Source organism: Leucoraja erinacea, chromosome 16 (assembly GCF_028641065.1).
Source record: "Leucoraja erinacea ecotype New England chromosome 16, Leri_hhj_1, whole genome shotgun sequence".
In the NCBI taxonomy this organism is placed as follows: domain Eukaryota; kingdom Metazoa; phylum Chordata; class Chondrichthyes; order Rajiformes; family Rajidae; genus Leucoraja; species Leucoraja erinaceus.
Window position 1 is genome coordinate 38072403 of NC_073392.1, and position 13291 is coordinate 38085693.

Here is a 13291-nt window from a genome sequence, read left to right on the forward strand (position 1 = left end):
GATCATTCTGTAATTCAATGATCATAGATTTCCCTGTACTATTTTGGTCAGAGAGAGGAGTGATGTGGATGTATTGTTGGTTTTCACCGAGCCAATTGCAACAATTCTTGTAGCGATTCAGATCTGCTACAATTTTCCAAACATTGAGTTAGCCAATCTCCTATTTAAATTGAACTTGTTCCGTATTCTTTGCCCGAATATTGAAAATAAAGAATTCCATTTGCCCTCTTTATCTCATGGGCATACAGTTCATGAGCATATGTGTTCAAATTGCACTTATGAGTGCATTAGATGATTTCAGTTGAAAAGGAATTTGAGAACAGAATAACTAATTTAGCATGCAAAGGATGTAGGAAGGATATTGCTTAGGCTGGAACTCGTCATCGAGTATGACTTGGTTGGAAGAATGTCATGAGTCCTTAACTCCCTGAGGTGGCAATTAGATGGAGTGGGATTGAAGGCGTTTAAGAAGGAACTGCAGATGCTGAAAAATCGAAGGTGGACAAAAATACTGGAGAAACTCAGCGGGTGCAGCAGCATCTATGGAGCGAAGGAGAAAGGCAACGTTTCGGGCTGAAATCCAGGGTTTCGGCCTGAAACGTTGCGTATCTCCATCGCTCCATAGATGATGCTACATCCGCTGAGTTTCTCCAGCATTTTTGTCTACCTTCCTGAAAGTTTATGATTTCCAGAGAAAGGTTCATGAGGTGTTGGAAGGAGATTCACCAGCGTTTTTTGAGTTGGATCTTCTGCAGTGGAGCCTAGGCTCAGTCCTATGCTGGGGAGGTAGCTCTGAGATGCCTAGAAAGGTAGGGTGCAGGGTAAAAAAAGGCTCTTTTGCAGAATTCCTGATAAGGCCAAGTCCCCCAAATGTACTGCTGTGTAGGAAATAACTGCAGATGCTGGTTGTAACCAAAAATAGACAAAAAAAACTGGAGTAACACAAAGGGTCCGACAACATCTCTGGAGAAAAGGAAGAGGTTATGTTTCGGGTTCGAGACCCTTCTTCAGACTCAATTTACTGGTTGCCAAAACTAGCAATGGAACCAAAATGTTTGTTAATATCTTTGATTTTTTTAAATATTGGAAAAAAATGAAATATGGACTGGATAAAAGAGAGATTTCAAAGAATTTAAAAGTAACAAAATAACAAGCATACTAAATAGTGTTACACTTAAGTGAATGAAACATAAAAAGTTCGTTTGTATTCTATCTTCTGATTGTATCCAGTTAATGTTCTTGGAATTAATTGACCTGGGGTTTTCAGCAAGTATTTTATCCAGTTTAGTGCAGGGAAGTCAGCGGAAGATGCTTCTTCCTCTGTTGGACTGCACATGGTGGATCACAGATGTCCAGGGTTCAGCAATCAACTGACTGAGAGACAGAACTTTCCCTGTGTTGGGAGGACCTGACTTGCCAGCTACGTAAAGGCCAGTGGAGAACAGTTTTGCTATTAAGAAGATCTTCAGACTGATGGGGCAGGGGGCATCAAAAGGCAATAGTGTGCTGTGTGTTGATGAAGGTGCTCCAATATTGATTTTAGGCAGGGAGCTACAAGATTTTAACAAAATGCTGGTATCTGTTTTTATGTCACCATACTCATGCAATTGACAATAAACTTTTGAGATGGGGAGTGCGTTGTACTTGGAGCTAATATAGTTCTTTTGTGTCCATTACCATTGTCTGTCCTTGTGTAGAGGAGTGTAGGAAGGAACTGCAGATGTTGGCTCAAACCGAAGATAGACACAAAATGCTGGAGGAATTTGGTCAATCCTAGTGCAGGCTTGGTGATTGTTTCGCTGAGCACCTCTGCTCAGTCTGCCTAAGCCTACCTGATCTCCGGGTTGCTAAACGCTTTAACTCCCCCTCCCATTCCTGCACTGATCTTTCTGTCCTGGGCCTCCTCCATTATCAGTGAGGCCCAATGCAAACTGGAGGAACAGCACCTCATATTTTACGTAGGAGGCATACACCACAGTGGTATGAATATTGACTTCTCTACCTTCAAGTAACCCTTAGTTTCCCTCTCTCTCCATCCCTTCCCTTCCAAGTTCCCTGACCAGTCTGACTGTCACTGATTCCATTTTATCTCTGTTTGCTTTGTTGTTACATTCTCCTAGCTAACAATGATCTATTCTACATTTTCCATGACCTTCACCCCCCTTTGTGTCTCCTTCTCACACCTTACACTTCCTTATCTCTGTATCTCCCCCTCCCCTGGCTCTCAGTCTGAAGAAAGGTCTTGACCCGAAACCTCACCCATTCCTTCTCTCCAGAGATGCTGCCTGTCCCACTGAGTTGCTCCAACATTTTGTATCTATCTTGTGTAGAGGAGGATGGTTTGGGAGATGGTACCAGTGAACCGTTTGAATTCTTGCAGTTCATTTTGTAGATGGCATGCACTGCAGCTACAGAATGCATACAGGCAGGGAAAGCATGCATACAAGGTGGAGCATTGGATGTCAGTCAAATGAATTTGCCCTGGATGGTATGGCGGCAACTTGGGTGATTTTCATGACATTCCTGATTTGTTTCCTTTGGATGATTGTAAGTATCTAAGGAGATGGAAAGCAAGTCCTACACAGTATTACATCCAGCTTCTGATTACCTCACATAGCCACAATATATGTGTAGATCATCCAGTTAAATTTTGTGCCATTTGCTTCATCATGATGTCGATCATGGAGTATTTGGTGTTGGTTGTTAAGAGGAGGTGATTAGGCAGTGAAAGTTATGTTACAATATTTTCCATTAATACTTAGCACTGCTCTTTACATTAACAGTAGGTGGTGCATCTGCAATGTTGACAAATATGTAAATTATATCTTTGCATGGGAAGTGAATACTAGGTGTGCAGGTACATAGTTCATTGAAAGTGCATCACAGGTAAATAAGGTGGTCAAGAGGGCTTTTAATACATTGGCCTTTATCAGTTAGTGCATTGAGTTTATAAGAAGAAGGGTCTTGGCCCCAAACGTCAGCCATTCCTTCTCTCCAGAGATGCTGCCTGCCCCGCTGAGTTACTCCAGCATTTTGTGTCTACCTTCGATTTAAACCAGCATCTGCAGTCCTTTCTTACACATTGAATGTATAACTTGGCTCTCTCTGGCTCTATAGTTGCTGCAGTGCAAAGTGAAATTCCCACAGAATATTTGCTGCTTCAAAGGATCTGAATGAACAAAGTAATTATTCCCTGAGGATTCTTATTTTCTCATAGTTGTACTACCTAGTAGTTGCCCTGACTTTATTCAGAGATAAACTCTGTTGCAGTCTGCACGTATCTGCAGATTTCAAGTGATAAACATAACATTGGACAATGGACTTTTTTCTTCAGACACATCAGCTCATAACATAATTTCTAACTCAGCTTTTCATTTCTTTTTACATAGGAAACCTGAGAAAGGTGTACAGTATCTGATTGAGCGTGGATTCGTTCCTGATACCCCTGTTGGTGTTGCACACTTCCTCCTGCAGAGAAAAGGCCTCAGCAGACAGATGATTGGCGAGTTTTTGGGCAATCGCCAGAAACAGTTCAACCGAGATGTACTTGAGTAAGTGTTGCACAAAGAATTGTGAGATTTCCATAATTTAAAAATGTCTGACTTCACTGGTTATTCTATGTTGGGTGGTAAACTCAAGAACCAAGGAACTTCTGTTTGGCAGTTGGGAATAAAATCCTGACCATTACCTGGAAAACTTCCTTTGCTCCTATAGATTCAGTACTGGATTTAAAATTTGTTTAATTTCTCAATCGAACAAAACACAGCAAACGATAGTTTTCCTTCAGTTCCATAATGAACTATGAGCCTTTGAGGATGCAATGGCAGATCTCCTTAAACCAATGCAGACCTTGCAATATAGGTACTATAAATATGTTGTTGTGTAGGGTTCTGAAGCTGATCGTATTACCCCAGGTAGATTTTTAATTTCAAACACAAATGTTATTCATAATAAAAAAATATGTACAAGTACAAAAGTAGATTTCCTAAGTTTGGGAAGCCTCAGAAGCCCAGAAGCTTGCTTCATTGTGCATGTAGATGATACCCTTCCGACTCGGGGTGGAAGGAGTGGTTACTTAAGTTACAGGTCAGTGGTTGTTTGCTGATGATTGTGTTGTATGTAGGTTCTTTCAAAATGGGAAAAAGATTGCTCAGATACTGCAGTAGTCTTTAATTACATGCAATAGGACTTGGACAACATTGAGGACAGGGTTGAAAGATGTTGTGGGTTGATGGAGAACAAATATTTATTGCAACAGCCAAGATAATTGAGTTGCGGACCATGTTTTAATCAACTCAACAAATTAATTTCTGGGCTGAGATATTTGGCCTTGAAGAACTGCAAGCCTCATCCTTCATGTGGTTATGACTGTTGTAAGTGATGAGCTTTCTCCTCAATGCTCATTGACCAATATTAATATGCTGAGTGCCTCTTGGCCAGATACTCTGGAATTTTTCCATTGTATATCGAGGTTTGGAGTTGAGTGATTCTTGCAGAACGCAACTGCACATTGGTGAACAGGTTATTTTTAAGTGCTGCTTCAAAGCACTTTGTTCTACCATTGAGAGTTGGCTGATGAGGCTACAGTTAACTGGGCTTGATGGTTGAGCTAAAATAACAGGATCTGAACTTGTGGTTTTTGTGTTGATTTTTTTTTGTGGTGATACTTTATTTTGACATCTTGAGTTTCATAATGTTTTAATGTTTCTACCTCAATTGTCCTTTGAAAAGTTTGACCATTGTGTAGACAATACCAACATAAAATACAAATTTAATATTTGTTTGTTACTTTCCAGTGACTCTTTTGCTGAAATGCTATGGTGAATCCAGTTTAGCTCACTGCTATTGCGATTTAAAAAATATATTAACCTGAAAAATTAAAGATGTGCAAGTCACATATGTATTATAATGATTCAAACATATTATTTTCCTCAGCTCAATGCCAAAGAAAGCTCTCAACTGAATCCTATCTCAGAGACAAATATAATTAAATAGCATTATTAATAGCTCACTGAAGTTGTCATGAGCTCTCTTGCAACTTCCACTTCCTGATCCTGTATAGATAACATGAGATCTATATACTACTAATCTGGTTTATTTAAAATATACTTCACTTCTCTGTGTCTTTCTTAGCTCTTAGCCTGACTGTTTTAGTGTTTCCTGCTTAATAGCCACACAGAGGAAACAGTTGTTTTATAATATAAAATGTATTATAATACCTTAATTCTTTATGAAAGTCTTTGTTGCATTATAAATACCACAATATATATATATATATTAAATATCATGGTATAATTTTTATTTCAGCTGTGTTGTTGATGAGATGGATTTTTCAGGAATGGAATTGGATGAAGCACTCAGAAAGTTTCAGGCACACATTCGGGTCCAAGGCGAAGCTCAGAAAGTAGAACGTCTTATTGAGGCTTTCAGGTACACAATTCTCAAATGATGGGCGTCATTGTAGAGGTTTGGTCCTGTTAAGGGCTAAACTGTTGTCATGTGGCAAGGTGTTCTGAAATAATCTGCCATTGTTTAATGTTTAAATTCATTAAAAACAACATTTTGGAAAGGTAATTCATTCTGATTTAACTTTCAATGATTTCTAAAAAATTGTATGTTTTTATAAATATTTCTTAAAAAATATAAAGGTGGTTCGCATCCTGACACAGAGCAATGCTGTTCCTTGGGTTCAGCTTTGTCATCTATGAGGAGCTGTTTGGTGCATTGCAGAGGTTAGAGTCGCTGAGGCCTCGCAATGCTTACAGAATCCAGAGGCCCAGCAAGCTTCCAACCCTATATCTGCTCCAATTAAGGATGAGTATGGGGACAATATGGCTGTAATTCCAAGCAACATTTCCCCCAAAGTGTCGAGAAAGATTATTTTTCCCTCCCCAAAAGTTCCCTGCAATATAAATTAACAATGTAGCTTCAAACCGTGTTGTGATTTGTTTCATTACTTAGTACGTATTCTTCAACAAAACAATGGCACAGCTATACAGATATATAGCAGAGCTGGTGATGTCCAATTTATCCAATTAAATCAAGATTTAATATTAAAATTCTGGTGGTGCGTTCAGATAATTTCAGATTTATACTTAATTTCTTGAATTATTATTTATTAATATGATCAAACTATTTCACATGAATAAATAATGAACATTTCCTTCTTCTTATGTTCATAAATGTGTCTACTAATAATTCAGCTTCAGAGACCGTTATTTAATTGCTGCATATTTAAATTCCAGAGGGATATTTATATCCTATGATGATGAAGAAGGTAATTTAATATTTCCTTTTTTCTTCATTGCGAATAGCCCTGTAAATTTAGATCAATTGAATTTGATCAAAATCAGTTGTGCTAATGTTATCGTGAAAGTGAAGACCTTGCAGCTCATCAGGTTATGTAATGTACCCTCATTATTATGAATCTCTTTATGACGGATTTTGTTTATAGCGGACAAAATCTGTTGCAACCAAGGCGTCCGTTCATATCGGGAACAAAGGACCGAGTTTGTTGTTTCACGGAGTGACCACTAGGTGGTTTGAGTGAACCGTGTCTCAGTCCTCATTATTGTGTGACTTGTTTAGTGGATGTTTATTGGCTGTTTTTCCAATACTTACAGATTTACTGTACTATATTTATTCGGTTATAATGGACATTCAGCAATAACGGACATCATTTCTCCCCCCACCCCTCCACCGTGGTCCATTATAACGAGGATTACATTTGTAAAGTCTGGTTCCTGGTGGAGCTATAGCTAGATGTACTCTGGGCAAAAGCTGGATGTACTGCACAAAATTAATGTAGTCGAGGAAATACCAAAGGACATTCTCTGACAAATAACATTCTCTGACCTTCAGCTATTCAATAATAATGCCATCCTCTTTCATGATTTTAGTCAATTTTCTTTGGCCCTGTAAGTTTCCAAGTGAAGAAAACTTACTTTATTTCCATTTTATGTTGTGATTATGAAGTCTACTTGAGTACTCTCAACCCTTGTTTCTCCATTGCTGTGTGATGGTCAATACACTTATTTTATTACAGAGATAAATGCTTTCAAATATCTTGTCCACAATGGCTTGAAAAAATATTTTATCCCATGTTGTAGTTTTGGGCCTTATTATCGGTATCGGTATTATTCATCAAGCATTGTTGATCTCCTTGTTTACATTGAGCTGACTATATGTGTAGGATAATTCAAGTTTACTGAAATGTTTTGCACCTACCAACTTCACACAAAAGTCTTAAGATAGGCCAAGGATAATGTTTGCCATCTGGTGCTTTGCTCCAGTCATGCAGCTGTATTTCCATCCACATTACATGTTCAGCTTCTGAAGTTCTCCCTTTATCTTTGTGTTGTAATCTCAGGGAACAAGACAAGGCCTGCAATGTTTCAGTTTGGTATCTTGTCAAATGTGAATTTAGCCTTGCATCCCTCAATACAATTGGGAATCTTTTAAAGAAAGGCCTGCATACACTGAAGAAAATCAAAACATTTTTCATCAGTGATTTCAATCTACTTTTGATTGTATAATCAGCCATAATTATTGGTGTTGAGCATTTACATAAAAATATGGATTCAATTCTCCTCCCACACTATCATCTAAATACATAAATGGAATCATTTGTGATTTGTTCATGCAATCTTGTTTAATTTCGAAACTTTTTTCCCCCAACTATAACATTGTCCATTCCTTCGCTCCATAGGTGCTGCCTCACCTGCTGAGTTTCTCCAGCTTTTTTGTCTACCTTTGATTTTTCCAGCATCTGCAGTTCTTTCTTAAACATAACATTGTCAATGTTCAGATTAAAGTTTTGGCAATCTATTACCATAGTTGTTTTGAAATCACCACTCTTGTTCTTAATGTTATCATTCATCATAGAACATAGAAAAGTACAGCTAAGGACCAGGTCCTTTGGCCCACAATGTCTGTGCTGAACCCAATGCCAAGATAAACTGATCTCATCTGCCTAGGCACAACCTGGGAAAAAGGTTCTGACTATCTACCCTATCTATGCCTCTCATCATTTTATACACTTCTGTCAAGATCCCCTCAACCTTTGGCATTCTAAAGAAAACAATCCAAGTTTTTCCAACCTCTACTTGTGGCTAATATCCTCTAATTGAGGCAGAATTCTGGGAAATCTCTTCTGCACCCTCACCAAAGTCTCCACTTCCTTCCTGCAATGCGGTGACTGGAACTACATGCAATATTGTAAATGTGACCTAACCAAAGTCTTATAGGGATACATCCTGACTTCCTGACTCTTATACTCAACGCCCAGTTGTGCACAGGACTATCCCTATGTGATTGTTTATGAGATTTACAGCATTATTGTTGGGATATCTATGGGCTGTTGGTATCTGCAATTATACGTTGGTGAGTTTGGCCTAGAAATCAGGCTTTAGGTATCTTTAGTCAATAGAATCCTTTTAAAAATAAGTCACAAAATTGGAATATCTTTGATTTAAGAAATTATTAATGTGGTTTACTTCTTTTGACCTGTGCCATTCACAGATCAGCTACTTGATAGACGAGTAATGAAAGCTGATCGGAAGTAAATCAGCATTTTTAAAGAGTTCATTGCATTGCGGTTACAAGCATAGGGTAATGTAAGAGGGTGCCGTCAGCTCCCCATCCAACCATGGAGGGGTCCATAGTTGCAGGTGGGCCAAAACCCTGCAATTGGCAGCAGCCATTAAATTGACATTGTCTATTGTCTATTAACATGGAACCCTTGTTTTTTACCAAGGCCAGACACCACTGGCGTTTTTCAAAATCGAATAAAAAATTTCACGTGAGGACCTTTTCGAACATAAAAATAATGACCCGATGCAAACATTCTAAATCGAATGTCGTTTATTGAAAGTAGGGTCATCATTAATATGAGTTAATGATTCCAGTTAAATCAATTTCTTTTGATCCAATTCTATCCTTTATGTTTGAAAGCAAGCTTTATATATTGATACATAATCACATAGAGGAAATATGATGGGCACGTTAAACATGCTATTGGGTGAAAGAATGCTTGAAATGCCCTATCCAATATCCCATGGGACTGATCTAATGAAGATTACTTCAGGCTTTCTTGGGTAATTATATTTGTGCTGGTATATTCATGTTTTTAGAAACCAGCAGTGATTTTACATGGCTGGACCAATGTGAGATTCTCAGAATTTTGCTTTTCCTAAACATACTTCGAGTCATACAGCATGGAAACTGGCCCTTTGGTCCAACTTGCCCATACTAACCAGAAAGCCCTATCTACACTAGTCTTATCTGCCTGCCTTAGGCCAATATCCTAAACCTTTCCAACCCATATTCTTGTCCAAATAGCTGTTAAATATTGTAATAGTATCAGCCTCAGCTACCTCCTCTGACAACTTTTTTCCATATACCCAAAACCCTTTGTGTGAAAAAGTTGCCCCTCAGTTTCCTATTAAATCTTTCTCTGCTCCCCTCAAACTGGTGCCTTCTGGTTCTTGATTCCCCTACTCTTGAGTGAAAGGCTTTGTGTATTCACCCTGCCGATTCCACTCATGCAACACTTTTTTGGGATTTACATAGATGAACTTTATCCTGATGTGTATTAAACAGATGATTACTTGCAATAATTTGTTCACTCTGCTGTTCATCTGTTTGCTGTAGTTCTTACCAATATCTTATGTCATGGTAATTTCATAATATCAATTGTACCGTCTTCAATCCTTCTATTGTAGCCAACGTTACTGTATCTGCAATTCTGGAGTAGTGCGACTGTACAGAAATCCTGATACAATCTTCATCCTAGCCTTCGCAATCATTTTGCTGAACACAGACATGTACAGCCCAAATGTGAAACCAGAACGCAAAATGAAACTGGAGGACTTTGTCAAGAACTTGAGAGGTTAGTGTGGCTGAGATGACTTTGTTTCAATTCTTACTTTCTTGAACTGGCCACATTAGTTTATTTTTTGAAATCAAGTTCATCCATTACTCTGGAATCTTCCTGTTAAATTCCAGGATGGTCATGATTAAATGGATATGTAGTCTTGTCATCCATTAGACACTTAAACTAATAGTTTTAGCATGGCATAAAAATGATTAATTTCAAAGTTACTTAAATAATATGCTAATTCATTTTATTGAAGAAGGATAAAATACATATGAATTAAATAATGAAGCACTGGTTCAGTTCTTGTTGGTTGAATCAAAAACACGATTAAGAGCTGAGCTGCCTTTTAAATATTTGTTTTAATGTAGGTTTTGCTCGTCTGCAAACTGACTGCTGCAATTAATGTTGTTAAATATGTTCTCATTGCCCAGCAGCAGAATTGTAAATCCATGTTTACAGAGGTGTATAATCCTGTCACAAAGGGTAATCAATTAATTTAGCAGCATGAATGCATACTCTCATCTTATGGATCCAATTTAAAAAAACACACGAAAGTAATTTGAAAGCATATAGCTATCAGCACAATGGATACAAATGGAGAAAAAGCATTGAGAGTATTGAAATTAAAATAGCATTGTCCTTGCTTTCTGTGTCATATAGTCTCTTAATTTAAAATATATATATTTTTAATCTCTTACTTTCACAGTAGTCTAAAATGTTATTGTTCCCCCCACCTGGTAATGCAAACCTCAGTCTTACAGATGAGTAGATTTCAACAGACAGAATGCAGAGAAAGGGAATTTGAGAATTGTGGAAATTCAGGACCAGGGGATTACATATATAATGTTATGCCCCTTATCAAATGTGAGTTACAGAAGAAATAAGAGGGGGGAAACCAGGAAATAATCAAACTTGTTTGGGAAAATCTAACCAAATACAGTAATTACATATCTAGAAGGTTTTGAATGGATCAAGAAGACCCAGAATGAATTAGTACTGGGCAGGTTCAGTCTAATGAACAGTTGTTTTAACTTGGGTGCTAAAAATAGTGGACGGAGTAGTATCTATCAATGTCAGCTATATGAATTTCCAAAAAGGGGTAAAATTAAAAATTATGGAATTAAAGGTATATCAGAGAGTGGGAGATAGAGGGGGTTGGGAAAGACTTGCATTTATGTTGCTATTTTCACTACCTCAAGAAATCTCGGGATTCTGCACAGCTAATTAAATCGTTTTTGAAGCATGTGAAAAGCACATCAATCAAATTGTTCTCAACAAGTTTCTGACATTGACAGGATGGCATCTACATTTTTGTGCAAAAGTCTGTGGAGAGGGTTTTGAACATATGTGTAGGAAGGAACTGCTTGTGCTGGTTTAAACCGAAGATAGACACAAAATTCTGGAGTAACTCAGCGGAACAGGCAGCATCTCTGGAGAGAAGGAATTTGTGACGTTTCGGGTCGAGACCCTTCTTCAGATTGAGAGTCAAGGGAGTGGGATATACAGAGATAAGGAAGTGTAAGATGTGAGAACGAGATATCAAAGGATATCAAGGAAAGTGTAGAATAGATCATTGTTAGCTAGGAGAAGATAACAAAACAAACAGAGATAAAATGTAATCAGGGACAGTCAGACTGGTCAGAGAACTGGGAAGGATGGAGAGAGAGGGAAAACAAGGGTTACTTGAAGTTAAAGAAGTCAATGTTCATACCGCTGGGGTGTAAGCTGCCCAAGCGAAATATGAGGTGCTGTTCCTCCAATTTGCATTGGGCCTCACTCTGACAGTGGAGGAAGCCCAGGAAGAAAGGTCAGTGTAGGAAATGGAGGGAGTGTTAAAGTGTTCAGCAACCGGGAGATCAGGTAGGTTTAGGCAGACTGAGCCGGGTCTGCTCAGCCCCCTCCCTTGACTCACAGTCTGAAGAAGGGCCTCGACCCAAAACATCACCCATTCCTTCTCTCCAGAGATGCTGCCTGTCCCGCTGAGTTACTCCAGGGTCTTGAACATAGGACAGACTAGAAAGCTATGGACTAAACCAGAGCTGAAAGTATTATGAAAAAGAGCCATTTAGTCGGTGGACCAGGGCCAGATCTTTTTGAAATAATATACTGAGTATTTAGGTGCATCATAGGAAGAGGTTTGAACAACTACCTAATTTCCTTTAGTAGATATTACACAAACCCATGTATGTGAGTTGGATTACATAGCAGTTGTATCTCACTGAATAGGATATAACACTTCTTGTTGTGTGGCCTACTGCTGTTTCTATGTTCCTGTCGATATATGTACATGTATAACAGTTTGCAAGTATTTGCAAAATAAGAGAAAATGGAAATCGTGGAGATTAAACTGGAACCTCCAATTTATGTTAAACTAATTTAATAAGATGATGGAATGACTGGTAGCAGTGAGGCAATGTAACTATGGTGATCAGGTTAAAAACAGAAATAATAAAAGGAGAGAGAAAAAATCCAGGTAGCTGCTAATAAAAAAGTTACAGAGTATATGTGGACTTCAACTAGACCCTTGACATGGTTGGCTGCTCTGGAAGGTTAGACTGCCTGTGATCCAGGGAGGATACAAGATACTGGGTAACTGGATACAGAATGAGCTTTATGAGGTAGCTGCTCCAGGACAAGGGGTCACAGCTTAAGGATAAGGGGGAAATCCTTTAAAACCGAGATGAGGAGAACTTTTTTCACACAGAGAGTGGTGAATCTCTGGAACTCTCTGCCACAGAGGGTAGTTGAGGCCAGTTCATTGGCTATATTTAAGAGGGAGTTAGATGTGGCCCTTGTGGCCAAGGGGATCAGAGGGTATGGAGAGAAGGCAGGTACGGGATACTGAGTTGGATGATCAGCCATGATCATATTAAATGGCGGTGCAGGCTCGAAGGGCCGAATGGCCTACTCCTGCACCTAATTTCTATGTTTCTATGTTTCTATGATCGGAAACAGAGGGTGGTGGTGGAAGGTTGTTTTTTGAACTGGAGGCCTGTGACTAATGGTGTGCCTCAGGGGTGGGTGCTCTGTATGATGAGAATGTACATGGCATGGTTAGTACGTTTGCAGATGGCACTAAAGTAGGTGATACAGTAGACAGTGAAGAATTGCAACAGGATCGTGATCAGCTGGGCATGTGGGTCAAGGTCCATATTGAGTTTATTTCAGTTATGTACGAGGTGTTGCATTTTGGGAAGCCAAACCAAGGCAGGACCTTCACAGTGAATGGTTGGACCCTGGGAACTGATATAGATCAGAGGGACTCGGGAGTACACAGTTCCACGAAGATGGTGGTGCTATTAAGTCGGATGGTGATGAAGGCTTTTGGGATGCTGGCCTTCACCAGACTGGAATTTTAGTATAGAGCTTGGAATCTTATGTTACAGTTGCACAAGACATGGATAGGTTTTGCTC

The 13291-nt window shown here is 38.9% G+C and overlaps 1 protein-coding gene across 6 annotated transcripts in view; it reads left to right on the plus strand.

The window, feature by feature from the left end:
- Positions 1-13291, plus strand: part of iqsec1b (IQ motif and Sec7 domain ArfGEF 1b) — a 434251-nt gene that overhangs the window by 388946 nt on the left and 32014 nt on the right. For all 6 annotated transcript variants that reach the window (XM_055648194.1, XM_055648198.1, XM_055648197.1 and 3 more), the window contains 3 exons: positions 3390-3551; positions 5308-5430; positions 9723-9889. In XM_055648194.1, the coding sequence (XP_055504169.1) occupies positions 3390-3551; positions 5308-5430; positions 9723-9889 (452 nt within the window). The remainder of the gene's footprint in view (positions 1-3389; positions 3552-5307; positions 5431-9722; positions 9890-13291) is intronic.